At 41.0% G+C, this 17,737-nt stretch overlaps 1 protein-coding gene across 2 annotated transcripts in view; it reads right to left on the reverse strand.

Annotated features, from left to right (window-relative positions):
* Nucleotides 1-17,156, reverse strand: part of Tmem67 (transmembrane protein 67) — a 48,677-nt gene extending 31,521 nt beyond the window's left edge. For both annotated transcript variants that reach the window (XM_060386004.1, XM_021660920.2), the window contains exons 1-9: nt 16,892-17,156; nt 16,054-16,142; nt 10,921-11,014; nt 7,050-7,149; nt 5,292-5,361; nt 5,125-5,199; nt 3,216-3,278; nt 434-588; nt 209-317 (exon numbers count right to left, since the gene is read on the reverse strand). In XM_060386004.1, the coding sequence (XP_060241987.1) occupies nt 209-317; nt 434-588; nt 3,216-3,278; nt 5,125-5,199; nt 5,292-5,361; nt 7,050-7,149; nt 10,921-11,014; nt 16,054-16,142; nt 16,892-17,084 (948 nt within the window). In that variant the 5' untranslated portion in view covers nt 17,085-17,156. The remainder of the gene's footprint in view (nt 1-208; nt 318-433; nt 589-3,215; nt 3,279-5,124; nt 5,200-5,291; nt 5,362-7,049; nt 7,150-10,920; nt 11,015-16,053; nt 16,143-16,891) is intronic.
* Nucleotides 17,157-17,737: the final 581 nt, after the last annotated feature.

Consider the following 17,737-nt stretch of genomic DNA (forward strand, 5'->3'; position numbering starts at 1 on the left):
ACACAGCTGAGTGCGACAGCCCAATCCTGCACCTGCAGTTGTCGGGGGCAGCTGATATGTAGCTGAGTATGTAAACTTAACTGTCTCCTTCCTGACACTGGAGACTGGGGTGGAAGCCAGGGACGGTGTATGCCAGGTAAGCGTATCACCACCGGGGTCCATCCCCAATGGAGTTACTTTCTTAAAGTCAGGAGATCATGTGTTGTACCTGGTTTTGTCCTTTAAAACTGAAATTTGTTGGAAGAGGGGTCGTACTGAGAACTTGAGGTGCCAATCCTGGCTGGTCTCCATAAAACAGCCAAGGAAGGTTCTGTCTCCTACAAACAATTAGACTCATGTTAATAAACAGAAGAAACACTACATATTATTAATATTCATGAAAAAAGTACACTGAATTCATTTTGGAGAATTCCATCAATCCAAATATCCTCACCAGAATGGAATAGAATGAACACTGATCAATCCAGCAGTACTTTCAAAGATATAGTGGAACAGCCAACACGCATCAAATGTGGTGGAGTCGTAAGAGTTCATATTCATCACGCACATATTTCCAAGAGCTTGGCAAGATGTCAGGTTGGCGTGAACCTACACGAGGAAGTGGAGCAACGGTAGCGGTGTGAGCAAAAGTTGACAGAAAAATTGTGTCTCATTCTAGTTGTATCTAATCTTCTAATTGCTTTGTATTTTCTTTTGCTTTGTAATACTTTGTCTGTAGCTTAAGTAGACAACAAACTTTTAAATATTTTAATTTAAATGTCTGTGGGCTTTGCCTGCAGTGGTCTGCACCCTGTGCCTGTGAGGTGCAAAGGCTTCAGTTTCCTGAGACTGGAGTTACAGACCATTGTGTGTCACCAAAGGGGTGCCGGGAATTGAACCTGGGTCCTTTGCAAGAGTGGCCAGTGTTCTTTATTTTTATTTTTATTTTTTATTAATTACAGTTTAGTTACTTTGTATCCAGCTGTAGCCCCTCCTGCATTCCCTCCCATTCCCACCCTCCCTCCCTCATCTCCTCCCATGCCCTTCTCCAATTCCACTGATAGGTGAGGTCTTCTTTCCCTTCCATCTGACCCTAGTTTATCAGGTCTCATCTGGACTCGCTGCATTGTCTTTCTTTGTGGCCTGCAAGCAGCCAGTGTTCTTAACTGCTGAGCTGTCTCCCCAGCCCCCCAAAACCACTTAGGACATAAAGATGAATAATAATATTTTAATTATAAGTTTTAGGTAAATATTAGTGTGAGTGCCTGAAAGGAGTATGAGAACACAGAATGATATCTTAAAGAAACTATTAGAGAGAATAGTTATATATATTATATATATATATATATATTTTTTTTTTAAAGATTTTCTTAGATTTATTTATTTTATTTTATGTATGTGTATTCTGCCTGCATACATGTCTGTGTAACACATGCTGTCTGGTGCCTTTGGATCCCCTGGAACTGGAGCTACAGATGGTTGTGAACCACCATGTTGGTTCTAGGAACCGAACTCTGGTCCCCTGCAAGAGCAACAAGTGCTCTTAGCCACTGAGCTGAGAATAGTTATAGTTTAAGGAATACCATGATTGTATATTACATCTGAAATAGAATTTATTTCACTTTGCTTGAGTAATTTGCTTTTATGAACAACAAAGTAAGGTCATTAGTTGAGTTTACTCTCAACTTTCTTTCCCAGTTCTCCCTATCTAGAAAAGAAAAAAAAAAAAAACCTTCATTTTGTTATTCAAGTAAAACACTCTAGAAAGAGCTTATCTTTTCCCCTTCTCCTATCCAACTTGTGAGTGAACCTTGTTGCTCAGCCTTCGCATAAGAGGCAAAAGCTCAACATTTTCCTTTTTCTACAAATCCACCGGCACCTGTGTTCTCCCTCTCTCCAATTTAGCACGACATGACTCTTTGCTCCTGCTGTTGCCCCAGCAACTCTATTCTTCACGCTACAGCAACACTTTCAAAGCCTGAAGACACGTTAGGACTTCTTTTGTAGACATCCTCCTAGATCCTCTTGAGAGCCACTCACACTCCATCTCCACTTCCCCTGCCCACTCTGCTCAGCCACTCCTGCCCACTTCCAGCTTCTTCAGTGGGAGGGAGACAGATCTTTGACTCTGGGATCTCTGTTCCCTACTAGTGTCTTCTTAGAACACTCTTCCCCTTCCTCTTTGTGCGGCTTACTAGCACTTCTTTCAGGTCTTCGCTCAAGCAGCATCTCTAAAGCATGTGCGCCTTTAACATTCAACATAGCACAGGCCAGGTGCTGGTGCACAGATTTAATCTTAGCACTCGTAGGCAGACTGAGGTGGGTCTCTCAGTTTGGGGGTACCCTCATCTATATAGTGAGTGAGTTTCAGACCGGCCACGTCTTCATATTGAGACCCGATCTTAATCCAGCACACACATGCACATGCACACATGTACCCATGCATACTTGCCTGCACACACATACAGGCACACACACTTACTTTCTTTGCTCTTTATTCTGATATATCACCTTCATACACTATCAACAGCCTGACATTTACTTAGAGCAAATATAGAGCAATAAGTACATTTTTATTATCTACATGAGGGAGCTTTCCTGTCTTCTTGTGAATGTCAAAGCTGAGAACGGGCCTGGCACAGAGCATGTCACCCTAAGGTACTTCCCAAAAAAACATTCCCTTTCTCCACACAGTAAATTACAACTGTGGAAGATTTAATGAGAATGGGCCCCAGAGACTCATATGTTTGAATACTTGGGCCCAGTTAGTGTAACTGGGCGTGGTCTTGCTGGAGGAGCGTGTCATCTGGGGTGCCTTGAGATTTCAAAAGTCTCCCTGCCATTCCCGACGGTCTCTCGTTCTCTCTCTGTCTTCTACTTGCACGTGAAGATGTGAGCTCTCAGCTGTCCCTGCCACCATGCCATGCCATCATGAACTATAACCTTCTGAACTGGAAGTCCAATTAAACGCTCTCTTTGATAAGTGCCTTGGTCATGCTGTTTTGTCACAGCAATAGAAAACTAAATCAACAATCAAATAAACCTGGAGACAGTCAGCACGTGTAAACTGCAAAATATTTTATGTACTCTTATTTCAATCCAATGGAAAGGCTTTATTTTTCTTATAGAACATTAATATAAAGGGCTGTGTCTACTTAGAGAATTTTTATCCAAATTAAAAAGATGATGCTACAATTCATGAATGTAAAATTAATTTTAAAAATATTTATGCTTACCCAGCATGCAGCTGCTGTTGCCTGCAAATACTTCGCAAACCATTCTGAGTTTAATGACAGGCCCTATAAACAGAAAGCTAGGTTTAAATTCAAAGGAAGATTCCTTAATTTTATGAATCAGGAAGACACTAATACATGTATTAACTGAGAAATGACCAATGTTGTTGTCTTATTGCTATTAGAAAACTAGAGTCTAGTAGAATTTAAAAAATAAAGCTGCATGACAAAATGATACTTAAACAAAGGATATAAGATGACAAAATATGTACATATTCCTAATTCCTAAAATATACATGCTAAATTCACTAATACAAAAAGTGTCAAAAAGAAAAATGATAGAGTCTGACTGAGTACTAAATGCTTAGCATTTATTGACAGGATTATTATAAGTATATCAAATTGACAGTCACTAAGAAATTAGAACAATTTCTACACAATGGGAAAGTTGGTATCTACAGAATAATATTTAACATCTCCAAAGTGGTGCTTTGTAAACAATGAAGGACATCAGAACAACCTTTGCAATGTCCTAAAACCAGAAAATACCTGATTTAACCAAAATCAACCAGAATCACCAGGGGACAAAGGCAGGCATACATTTGTTTTGTTTTATTGAGACAGGTTTCATGTAGCCCAGATTGGTCTCAAATTTACTACATAGTTAGTCTGTGACTTTGAACTCCTGATAGTCCTGCCTTTCAAATTCCAGGAGTACAGGGTTGTGTCATCAAACCTGCTTTCATATCTGAATCCAGAGAGCTATAAACCTCTGTCCAAGAATCACTACTTTAAGGTTTACCTGTACGTCTTGCTAAAAGCTAAGATGTTGAGAACATAAGAATAGTAAGAGTGAGTTACAGATTAGCAGAGGAAACGCAACCAAATTATCTGGAGTATAGCATAACAGCTAGCAAATACATTTAAAATTACAAAGGCACCATTTTCATTTCTTCAATAAGCAAAATTTTCTTTTTTAGGAAAATAAATAAATGCATAGGATAAGGCTGAAGACAAACACATGCACTGTTGCACTCACATACACACTCACATACATGCTTACACATGCACAGATGTTCTTTATGATAGAACACCAATGCATAAATGTGGAAGGTTGTTAAAGGAAAGAATCCCAACGGACGAGATGGAGCTGGTATGTTAAGAGCCAGTGAAGTATGACCTTTGAAATTCTCCTCACACCATCTGTGGCCATTCCACCTTGACTGTGCCTGAGCTCAGAAGTTAAGCAGAGTCAGGCTTGGATAATGATTGGATGGGAGAAGATCTCCTCAAAAAAAGCACTATTCAGTTACAAGGGAGGAAATGGTGAGTTTCAGGTAATCATGTTAATTTCATGGCAGGTGTTCAGATGGACAGAGACAGACCCTGTACACCTCTGACAGGATGTAAGTACTGTGTTGAGCACACCGTTCTTTCTTTAATGGCTTTCTACTGTGCACACATCAAATGTGACAAAAGACAAGGCAGACGCAGCCTGGGGTTATCCCACAGATGGGAAGTCTTGGAACCTGAACTGCCAAGTTCATGAAAGACAGGGAAAAGACTTGTCTCACACTAGACACAATACGAGGGCATAGCCTCTAAAAGCCTGGCGATTTCAGGAAAAAGAAACATTGTTGTGACTTTTTGAAAAAAAAGTTTTTTTTTTTCAGTTTTAATTTTGTGAAAAGGTAAATCCATCTCAATTAAAGGAATGAGCTAAGGTATAGAAGGGAGTAAACTTTTAAAATACTTTGCTGAGCTGTCAGACTCAGGTTTTTATAGTGATTTTACACGGTACTTTCCAGTGAGTTACGAATAAAGCGTTCTCAGTTTGTCTGAAATTATTCGAAGGAAGAAATGCAGTACCTTTCTCAGTCACACAGGGGCAAAAAGAACTGAACACACTCACGAGTTCTCCGTAGCGTGCAGTGGAGATCACACGTTGACGGAAATTCTCTGTGCTGCTGACACACAGCCCACCTGTCTTCACAGACCAACAAGAGAAAAACGCCGGGTTATAGACATGTGTTATCTACGGAATTGAAGGGTACCCTTCACCCACTTGACGGTCCTTACTAAGACGTGAGGCTCCGAACATGCACAGGACCTGCTTGTATTCACGAACGTTGGTTCGCAGCGGACACACCTGGTCAAGATAATAAACTCAGTTTTAAATGTTAAGGAATGACACTGAGCCTAATTTAACTGAGAATTTATCTTCCTAATGACACATTGGAACACAGTAAGTCAGCTAAGCAATTAACTATATAAGTTTAAAACAGCATGACTTTAAAGAAGTTTACATCATTTTTTGTTATAAGGTAAAGTATAAATGAAACTGGCTAATCACAAAGGACTACATACATGAAAATGTACAGAATGAGTAACACTAAATAGCAAAGATTATAAAAACATTAACTAACAACAGAGCCCAACAAACTCATATAAACATTACTAAATAGTTTGTCTAAGTAGGTATGTCAAATATACCTTTTCAGTGTATGCTGAGAACATGAATTGGTTACCATTTCACCAAACCTGAAAGGACACGTTAACCTACCATCTCTGTTATTTCTGATTAAGCATTGAGATAGACAGAGTGTTCTGGGCTAGCATGGGATTCGTGGGCATTAACTTACTATAATATGGAGAGAGGTTAAGAAGCAGGCTATGGCATGGCATGAGACTCAGATCAGGCTTGGAGAAGTATTAGAGGGAAAACTTAGGAGTCAGCCCAGGAACACATTTTGGATCTTTCAGCTCAAGTCAGTCTGAGAGAGTAAATAATCTGCTGCTGCATTTCACAAGAAGATCTGTTATTTTCAACGATCAATTTAGGAAGTGAAGAGACAAACAGAGCTTAGAGACAAGTTATCAATGTATACTTTAAAAACACTGAAAATGCTGGACGAGGTAGAGGGTGTTTATGCTACAGGAATGTGTGTGGAAAGGGATGTGCTTATGAATTTATCTGCATGGGGCAAATGCATACATAAAAAGAAAACAAGCAATACAAAACTGGGCTATATATGAGTGGACCTGAGTTGTGATGACATTTATTAATATGCCCTTTGTGCAGCTTTGAATGAGAATGGCCCCACAGACTGCTATATTGGAATGCTCAGCCATCAGTGTGTGGGACAGTTTGAGAGGAATTAGGAGGTAAAGCTTATTTGGAGGAGGTGTGTTGGTGGGGTGGGCTCTGAGGTGTCAAAAATGCAGGGGAAGTGCATTGTCTCTCTCTTTGCCTATTGCCTGCATATCAGAATACAAAGCTCTCAGCTACTGCTCTAGCACCAGGCCTGTCTGCTTGCCATCATGATAATAATGGACTAAACCTCTAAAATTCTAAGCAAGGCCTCAATTAAAGGCTATGATTTGTCTTGGCCATGGTGCCTCGTCACACCAAGAACATTAGTCAAGACACCTTTCTATGTAACACTGCAATATAAAATGGCTTTAGAATCATACTCTACACATATTAAACTTATCTACACTTATTATACATGTATAATATACATGTTATATATGAATAGCTTAAGTGCAAATTACATAATACTAAAAGATCTTTTGCTAAGCAATTACTAACGCACAATGTTCAGACCTTTACATAGTTATTTTAAGGCAGGACAACTTATGAGAGATATGAAATGAAGAGTATGAGGGCTACCTAAAGTCAAGCTAGCAGAAGGCTAATCCAAGACTTGAACCTAATTTTTGTGGATTCTGGGTCTCAGCTCCTTTAATGTCTACTCATACTCCTTCTTGGGATATACAAGTGGTACATAAGAAAAATATGATGTTAATGGATACAGGTTTTGGTACCCTACTCACCTGGTTCCTAAGATATTGGCTTTTGTAAATGAGTTTGCATTTCCATCACAAAGCTCGCATGTTGCTTGGGATAACAGAGACCCACTAACATTTCTTTCCACTGTAAAAGATAAAGAAAATGGTGAATGTTGCATTATACACTCTGAAATATTTGCATATGTTTATAGTTATTAACATTATAAGAATTCTCAAAGCAACATCATTTGCTTGAAAGGCATGTCAAGCATGTATACAATATTAAAAAAAATTTCCCCATTCCAAATGAAAACATATAGAGACTAGTTTTCTAAGTATTATAACAATAAATCAACATTTCTCCTAAATAAAATTTCTAACATGTTTCCTGTCATACTAGGATGAGAACACATATTATCCTATTATCTTTATAGATTACTGCCAAGTTTCTATGGGTGAGAGGGCCGCTAATCACCTCAAAACCCACGTACTCCACGCAGCACTAAATTTTATTTCCAGACACAAAACCTACATAAGCATTTGTCCCAGTATATAACAATATTCATGAAAGTGTTATTTGGTAGAGCAGAACCAAAATATCTAAACTAGCAGAATGGAGATCTCCTATGGTTAATTTTTCAAGTTTTAACAGATTTTGTCCGTGACTTTTGTTACTTTTGGATATTTTAAAAATTGTAAGCCATAGGCAAGGTGGCACGTGCCTATCATTCCAGCACGGGGAGATGGTGGCAGAAGAACCAAGGATTCAAGTTCGTCTCTGACTACACCCTGAGTCTGAAGCCAGCCTGGTCTACATGAGACCCTGCCTCAAAACAAACAGGGTATTATGTATTTATTTGTACGGAGGAGGGAGGGGTTACCATTGCAAGAGAGGTAAAAAAGGCTGGAGGCTGAGTATAATTAGAATACATTATATAAGTGTATGGAATTGGCAACCAACAAATTTAACTAATAAAAAGTAAAACTATTACATTTCTTACTAATTTGTAGAATGATCCTTACACTTATTGAAAAACTTGGACCTCTAAGTATTCTCCAATTTATCAGTTTTCCCTTCTATGGCTTTGGTATTGGGGTCTTTCTATACTTAGAAAACCCACATACAAAGAATGTAAGTTTATCTTTATTTTAAGAAATTTCATGCTTTACAGTAAATATTTAAATACTGGATATAGTTGAAACTTAAGGATTGAGGTAGAAACCCAATTCAATATTTTCTTAGCACCAGTTACCAGTCTCACTGACTGAAAATGCCGGTCTTTCACAGCAAATTGCCACATCGATGGACTCATTTGGAGTGTGTCTTAAGTTCCACAGATGCTGTTTTTGAAGGCATAAAATATACATGATATCTGACAGTATAGCTTCCTCTTTCAGAAATTTCATGTAGTTTGTGGTATAAACTTGAGAGTCTGTGTATGATTAATATCATCCCTTAATATACAAGTAGGTGGGACAGATGCCAGTTTTGTTTTTTGGGTTTTTGTTTCTTTTTAAATTTTTTTAAAGAATTTTTTATATTAATTACAGTTTGTACATTTGTATTCCAGCTATAGCCCCCTCCTTCATTCCCTCCCAATCCCACCCTCCAAGTCCACTGATAAGGGAGGTCCTCCTCCCCTTCCATCTGACCCTAGCTTATCAGGTCTCATCAGGACTCCTGCCATGTCCTCTGTAGCCTGGCAAGGCTGCTCCCCCATCAAGGGGAGGTGATCAAAGAACCAGCAACTGAGTTCATGTCAGAGACAGTCCCTGTTCCCCTTACTAGGATGCCCATTTGGATACTGAACTGCCATGGGCTACATCTGTGCAGGGGTTCTAGGTTATCTACATGCATGGTCCTTGGTTGGAGAATCAGTATCAGAAAAGACTCCTAGGCCCAGATATCTTGGTTCTGTTGCTCTCCCTGTGGAGCTCCTGTCCCTTCCAGGTCTTTCTATCTCCCCGTTCTTTTCTAAGATTTCCTGCACTCTGCCCAAAGTTTGGTTATGAGTCTCAGCATCTGTTTTGATACCCTGCTGGGTAGAGTCTTTCAGAGACCCTCTGTTTTAAGCTCCTGTCCTGTTCCCTGTTTTCTCCCTTTTCCGATGTCTGTCCTGTTTGCGTTTCTGAGTGAGGACTGATCATTTTACCCAGGGTCCTCCTTCTTGCTTAGCTTCTTTAGGTGTACAGATTTTAGTATGTTTATCCTATATTATATGTCTAATATCCACTTATAAGTGAGTATATACCATGTTTGTCTTTCTGCTTCTGGGATACCTCACTCAGGATGATCTTTTCTAGTTCCCACCATTTGCCTGCAAATTTCATGATTTCCTTGTTTTGTTTTGTTTTTAAATTTTTTTATTAATTACAATTTATTTACTTTGTATCCCAACTGTAGGCCCACCCTAATCCCCTTCCAATTTCACCCTTCTCCACCCATGCCCCTCCCCCAGTCCACTGCTAGGAGAGGTCCTCCTCTCCTTCTATCTGATCCTAGTCTATCATGTCTCATCAGGACTGGCTGCATTGTCTTCCTTTGTGGCCTGGCTGCACCCCGATTTCCTTGTTTTTAATTACTGAGTAGTATTCCATTGTGTAAATGTACCACAATTTCTGTATCCATTCCTTCATTGAGGAACATCTGGGTTGTTTCCAGATTCTGGCTATTACGAATAAAGTTGCTTATGAACATGGTCGAGCAATGTCCTTGTGTACTTGAGCATATTTTGGATATATGCCTAGTTTTGTAGTTTTTAATCATGAGGAGTATATTTTCATCATGAAAGTCTGCTTTGGCAGACCTTCCAACATAGTCACAAAGGTCACGTGACCGGAAGTTTTTGTTTTAGTCTCTCTTGGCTCTCTTTTTAGATGCAGGCCAGAGCCGCGGGGCTGACTTCTCAGCTTAACTCAGCAGCCTGGCTGGCATGGCTCTTCCCCTCCTTCCTCAGTTCTCCTCCTCAGGGCAGCAGTGGAGATTTACAACTTGCTGGCCCTCAGGCGATTTCTATTATACTCTAATAAAATTGTCCTCAGCTTAAAAAAAAGTCTGCTTTCAAAGTCCATTTAAATATATCTTTAATTAATTTAGCTTGTACATTTCTTCTAGAGTTCGTTTCATTTTTTAATTCTTTCATCACATTTTCTAATGACTTGGACTTTTTACATAGAATATACCTTTTTAATATTAACTTTGCAACTTAAGGTCTGTCTACTGGAATTCTAAATTTCTTTGGGTTTTCAAAACATGCAGTGACTTTATATTGAAGTAATGACTTTTAAAAAACTTCTATTTCAGAATACCTTCATCTGTTACGTGAGTACAACAATCTCTATCCCTTTCCAAGTATGGGCACTAACAGACATGCTTACAATTATTCCCTATTAGAAATTAGGGGTGTCATGCCTGGTGGTGCACACCTTTAAACCTAGCCCTTGGGAGGCAGAATCAGGGAGAGACTGAGCTATAGGCCTATATAAAGACCCTGTCTCGGAAAAAAAAAAAAAACAAAAAACAAAAAACAAAAAACTATGAGCCATCAAGATGGTTTGGAGTGCTCTCTGAGGCCCCCGTGGCGTAAGGAGAGAACAGCTCTCAAGCTGTCCTCTGCTTTCCACACAGGCACACAATACAGAAGTAGAAATCTTAGTGCTTGTTTGCACATGTGCACACAAAAACAGATGTAAGATAGATATCGTACCATGTTTTATTAAGGAAATATCCATCTAATCTTGAATTGGAAATAATTCTTACAATTTTTCTTTTCAGTGTCTGCTGTGTTACACATCATGAAATTTTGCACAACTTCTTAGACAACTAGAAAGTCACTTAGATTAATGTCCTTTACAAAATAAGCACAAATAAAAATTCATCAGTACTACTTTATAAATATTATAATATTATTCTTACCTAATATATGACCAGTGGGACAGTGGCATTTTCCTTCAGCAGTTAAGCCACTAGGGCAAGAAATACAGTCCCATCCATCTTTGGTAACACCTTTCTAAAGTTAAAAAAAAAAAAAGGGAGATTTTCTTCTTAATTGATCAGGTAAACTCAAAATAAATTTGTCAACTTTGCATTCACAAATATACAATACAATACAACACAAGATAATTTAATAAAAAGCCAGTTACCAGTTTGATTTTACCTGTTCCAAAATATTCTAATTATTAAAAATGCAATTTCATTGGCTTTTAAAATTTAAGTTATATTCTAAGTGGGTTAATGGCATGTTAACTATATGGTTATTAAGTTGATTCAAGAGACTGCAATAGAATACTGATCTTGTTCATTAAAATGCACTAGCAAAGGTTTTAATACAGTTTGAAATTATGAAGACTACCTTCTCAATCACATGGTTTAGGAAAATCTGGAATAACAGGCATTAAAAATACAGTTATTCTAAGTGTTACAGAGAGGTGGTGAGGAGAGAAGAGAGTAATAGGTGACCTCAAAGGTTAACTTCTTTGGTTCATGCATACGAAGGTCAGCTGCAGCCAGAGGTACAGTCCTGTATGTGAATGCATGGAGGTGAGGCTTTAACACCTTATTAAACAAGCATTCTTTTTACATCCCAGTTTGTAAACTGACTCCAGTGACCAGAAAACACAGAGATAAATTCTGAGCTCTGGCCATCAAAGCAGCCATAGCAAACAGTGTTAGCAGTGGTGGCTGGCAGCTGGCAACGTCAAAGAAAGCAAAACCAACCAACACACAACACAGGAAGCTCACACGCTCATAGTCAGAACAAACATGCAGTGGTCACTGTCATTCAAACACTCAGCTGAGCTTGGCCTATTTCCGTGTTGGCTCCCATGTTTACAACCAAACATATGGATACACCAGAAAACACAGAACCATCTGCACACAGAAAATAGATACAACTTTCCAAAGACCGGAACCAGGCAGGTGCACTGCATCTCGCCTTCTGCCCTGGATGGAGTACAAGCGTTTTGTAATTGGATGAGAGGGGAACCATGCTTGCCCATACAGGGGTTTTAGGTGTCCCATACCCGGGACTCACCTGGAAGTTGGCAAGGAAAAAGGTGTGTCAAATTGTGTAGTTTGGAGGAGGAGGAGGATGACTTAGGAACCTGGGGTCAAGTGGATGTGGAGAGCAAGAGAAATAGAGGCTCCTACTTTAGCTACAATGTCCCTCCCCAGCAAGGGAACAGGATGGGTTGGTACCGCTTTGAGGAAGTGGGCAAGGAGAACACCCCTAAAAATATAGCTAAGTGGTAGAGCTTGGTACAGCTCTCCCTCTACTCAGACAATAGAGGAACGAGGAGAGGTAGGTCCCAAAAATTCCATCAGGACTGAAAACGTGGCTGTGGTGTCCAGAAGGAAGGAGACGGATCGCCCTGGTACTGTGGCGTTGTCGCAGACAACAGTGGTCAATCAGGCCAAGGGAACCAGGGCCCTGTCAGTCATTAATGGCCAGATCTAGGAGGTTGGCTGAAGGGTGATTTGGGCTTAATGTCATCACACTGAAGGACATCAGGACAGTCAGAAGCTCAATGTCCCTCTTGATGGCACGTGGGCATGGTCAGAATGTTTAGCAAGCAACGATTTAGACAGACCTGGGCCCAGTGACCCTCTGACTACATTTGAAACAGGGACCCAGAGGTCCTGCGGCTTTGGGAGCCTGGGAAGCTGCTATAGCCAGCTGATAGGCCTTGGCCAGCATCAGGTATTTTTTTCCCCAGTGTTTTCATCTCTCCCATAGTAGAGGAATCATCTGGTTTGGGCTTCATAGCCAGGAGGAGCTGTTTTTACCTTGGTTGGCTCATGCCATGTGGTCCCTTTTAATCAAGATGGGAGGAATGAGGTCACATGGCAAAATCTATTCCTTTCAACCCTAGCAAAGATGGCTGTCAGCAACCGCCTCCATCCTGATGGGGACACAACAGCTAAGGTGGCATCAAGCCATATAATCCTTAAAGATTACCTATGTACAGATGTTTAACTATCGACACAGGTGTTACCAGTTTTAGGTTAACCCCTTTATTACAGATTTTACAGGCTTTTCATCATACCCAATATGCTTACAAATATTGAAGTAAGATTTAAACCTTAGCAAAAGTTTTAGAGAGCTAAACCAAAAATGAAAAGAACATGAGATCAGTAGCAAGAAAAATCTTGGAGGAAACCTTTAAACAAGCATGCTTCAGTCTAGAGGAGGGAGAGCCACACTCCAACTCCACAGCATAAAACAACAGACTAATGCCACTCATACCTAAAAGACCTGAATTTCCGTAATACTGAATCCAGTAAGCTGAGAACAAAGAAGGATTAGAGACAGAAAATTTTTGAGCCCAATAGACAGAGGACGCTGTAGGAGGGAAATGAGAGACACCAGCCAGCTAATAGTGTGTGTATGCTTTCTTCCCTTCAGGTAGGTCCCGCTCCTACTTTGCAACAAACTTATAGATCCATCAGTAGTAACTTAAAAGACAGCACGTTTACTCAGTGTGTGAAGGCGAGACCAGGCAAAACCAAACAGGGCTTGGAGCAGAGAAAGGAGAAACAGGGAAACCAGAATCTCTCTTCAAAAGAGAAACAGGGGAAATGGAATCTCTTTTCATTTCCCCATTGCTGACAGTATTTATAAAGGTCCTGAATAATATTAGGATCTAGGCTGCCATTAGGCAGCTATTTGGATTGATTATCTAAGAAGTACCGAGGCCAAATTTGATCGCAAAAGTGAACAAGTTTAGGGCTCTTCAGGTCTGGCATCAGGTAGAGAGGCTGAGATTTTCTAAAAGGCATCCCAAGGGGGAATGAGAGGGTATGTGAAGCTCTGTTTCCATGGATGAGGGGGGAGGAAAAATGTCACTGCAACCTTAGTTGTGAGCACCCCGGGACGCAGGGGGGACGGGAGGAAGACACAAGCCATTCAGTGGGTTATCACTGCACTCCATTGGGGGCAGGAGCTTAGCCTGGCTGAGCCCGAGGAAAGACTGACACCTGGTAACAGGGCCAGAAGGAAGAAAACCAAGCTGGGGGAAGGAGGTTCTCCTCCACAGGAAGAGGTTGGAGAATGGAGTCACAAAAGCCAGGAGGCCCTTAGGGGAGCTGTGGGATCACCGGCAGCCCCAAAGGGAATGTGGAAGAGGGTGGAAAGGGGTGCAATAGCCCAGCAGGGCCCGAGGAAAACTGCAGGGTTGCAGCACCAAGGGTGGTGGGGTAGGGTCAGGTGAGGAGGGCCAGCCGTAGCCTTAAAGACCATGGCTGAGGGCATCTCCACCCCCAAGAGTAACAGAGTAATGTCAGACACTCAGCGGCCACTTCCTCAGAATCAGGAAACGTTCCCACCAATCGAAGGGGAAACTTAACTAATTGCAGGTGAGGAGCTGAGCTATCTGTGAACCAGGTGAGGTCTGTTGAGGGTGTATTGGCGAGGCATAGGTGCCAGTGAAGCTTAGATCCCACGGAGAGATGCATGCACCAGGGGAGCCCATCCCATCACAGAACCAAAGCAAACACTACTGCTCTGCTCCGAACGGCGCCCTGGTAACGCAAAGTCACAGCTCACAACAAACCTCACGTAAGAGACTGGGATGGAAGAACCCGGGACGGCGGCTGCCTCTGCTTGTGAGAGAAGCAGCAGAGAACTGGGCAAAAGTCTAGGGTTATATAACATTTCTTGGGGCCAGAGCTTTCCAGGGTTTGAGCTTTTCAGGATTGGGATGGGTGGGGTTTCAAGTCCTGAGCTTGGGACAAGGCCAGGGATGGGTGGGATTTCAAGTCCTGAGCTTGGGACAAGGCCAGGGATGGGTGGGATTTCAAGTCCTGAGCTTGGGCTTTTTACTGTGTGTGTGTGGGGGGGGGGGCTGGGTCTAGCTGTTGGGGCAGTTAGAGTGCTCTGTGGGTGGAACCTGGTAGTAGCATGTCCTCAGGGGAGGGGCCTGGCCACTCACAGAGGGGCTCACAGTTATACACCAAAAACTAATGACACAAACTAGACTGCTTGAAGAGACTGGACTTACTAAGAAATGTTTCTGTATTTGCATGCTTCTGTAACACTAAATAGCTTCAAAATGTCACTGAAGACTCCAGTGCCTCCAGAAGTACATTCTATCCACAGCCCTTCATTTAGCTACAAGTAGTTCTTGTAAAACAAGGACTATAATAAATATGATAATCAGAGCTAATAGGACAAGTAGTTCAGAGGATAACTGCAAATGATAGTAGATTCTTGTACTTAACTTTCTAATAGAATATGAAACAACATTTCAATAAAACTCAGAACTGTCGGCCAGGCAGAGGTGGCACACACCTTTAACCCTAATACTCAGGAGGCAAAGGCAGGCAGATCTCTGTGAGTATGAGGACTACTTGGTCTATAAATCGAGTCCAGGACAGCCAGGGCTACCCAGAGAAACCCTGACTCAAAAACAAAAAACAAAAAACAAAAAAAACCCAAAATACAAACAAACAAACAAAAACTCAGAACTGTTACAGAGACTCCTAATTAGCTTTAATGATTAGAAAATATATTTCTATTAAATAAAAATTAGCCCGTGTAGCAACTACTAATTGAATTTCCCTGAAACAATATGTAATGAAGAGGCTAACCGAACTGCAAATCATATTTAAATTTCTATCAATGAAGCTGGTATCACAGAAACTTATTGTACCTGGCAAAGCGCTTTAAATATCAATCATCTTGTCAGAAGACTGACGCTTTAGGTCTAAGCCACTGAATTCCATCTGTACCAAAGAGTATTTACCCTGAATTGTTCTACATTTGTAACACTTATCTTCTCTTCTTTATGGCCGAGTTACTCTATGAGGAAAGTAGAAATATTTTTTTTTCACAGCTTTGTACTTTGGAATATCTGATTCAAAGCTTTCATAACAAAATTAACTTTCATGTAGTTTTACTGATCTCTCAAAATGTACACTAGTAAAGTTAGCTTAATAACTTTAAAGTTTGTGGACAAATGGGAAAGATTATATTGAAGTTTGAGAGAGAAAGACATTACTTTTAAAACAAAACAAAATAACAAGCGTTATTTTACAATAAATTCTTCATACCATGTTTTCTGGACACTTTTTACAAATAATGGCAGGTCCTCCATTATTAGAGATCAGATGATATCCTGGCAGGCATACACATGAAGTTCCTGAAAAACAAAACAAAACAACAACAACAACAAAGACTAAAACTCCAAGACAGGGAAACTTAACAGTTCTTGAGGGCTTGAAGCTGACAGTGGTAGTGTATGCCTGTGACCCCAACACTTGGGAGGAAGGGGCAGGAAGATCAGGCCGGACTTCAAGGTTATCCCCACTCACAGAGAGAGTGGGAGGCCAGCCTGGGAATTATGTGAGACTGTGTGCCTTTCTCTTTCTCTCTCTCTCTCTCTCTCTCTCTCTCTCTCTCTCTCTCTCTCTGTATGTGTCTGTGAAGACTGAGTGGGTCACTAACTTTATAACTTGGCTACCTAATAGGTCCAAGATTTAGAACAATGTCTGGCATACATCTGGTATTCTGTTGCCACTTTTTAAACTGCAGTTATTATTAAACTATGAAAACTACTTGCCTGCGATAGGAATTGTATTTCCAGGTCACTAAATCGTATGTGTGGCATGAGTTTTAATTTTGCCAATATCTTATTGGAAAATTATTTTCATTCAAACGTACCACTGTTGTTCTTTGTTTGGAAAGACAGTAAATGCTATTTGGAAATTACAACTCAACTTGGCTAGTTAATGAAAGCATTCTCCAAGGACCCGAAGTAGAAACAGCACTCATAGGAGTCTAGGCTTGGTGGCTGTGCGTTTTCTGAAACGTTCTTCTAACAAGATACCTGGCTATGAGGAGAGTGTCATTTTGGTCAGGGTCTATCCCCCCCCCCCCAAACCGCCTCACCTAAGGCATCCCGCTTCTGGTTGGCGCCACAGGGGGCACAGGAGAGCGTGGAGATGTCAAAGTACTGGTTGAGGCCGCACGTCTCTGGCCGCCGGAAAGGGAAGGAGAAGATCTGGGCCCACGAGACTTCGCAGAGAACCAAGAGAAGGAACGCAGTGCCAGCCCCGACTGAAGAGCAAGACCTGGCCGCCATGCCCGCCGCAGGCCCTGCAAGCGTCGCCAGGGTACCTGCTTGGTGCACAGTCGCCCGCTTCCCAGCAGCCTCCGCGGTGAGTCCGCTGAGCTGATTGGACAACCGGGTTCAGGAAATCTCAGCCTCGCCCGCCTGGTTGCTAGGTTACCACGCACGCGGGGAAAAGATGGGTCAGAGACAAAAACACTGTTTCATGAAGGTGGCAATGGCACCCACACGAGAATTTATTCAGGCAATATGATTTTCACAACAAAGGAGCTATAGTATGTATTATTTTTTAAAATCCCACTGAGGGCAGGGGTTCTCTCAGGTCCTGAGCTTTATTTTTCAACAAAGCACAACAAACAAAAACTCATTGATTTTATATGCAACACCCGAATATCTTTATGACAAAAGACTGGGGGAAACCCTTGCTTACTAGATCTTGTTTGTTTTTGTTGTTGTTTTTTTTCCTTTTTAACTTTCCCTGTTTTGTGCATAGAGCGTTCATGGAAAGCTCATCTCACTTGGTTTGAACAAAATTTGTGCATACATGAATGTTATTTTTTAAAGTAGACACTCTTGCAGAATGTTAGCTCATTATATTCACAGATAATTTAGGGCTCCCAAGACAAAATGGTTTTTTAATGTTTAAAGCACAATTCTATTTTGCC

This window comes from Meriones unguiculatus, chromosome 6 (assembly GCF_030254825.1).
Source record: "Meriones unguiculatus strain TT.TT164.6M chromosome 6, Bangor_MerUng_6.1, whole genome shotgun sequence".
Taxonomy (NCBI): Eukaryota; Metazoa; Chordata; class Mammalia; order Rodentia; family Muridae; genus Meriones; species Meriones unguiculatus.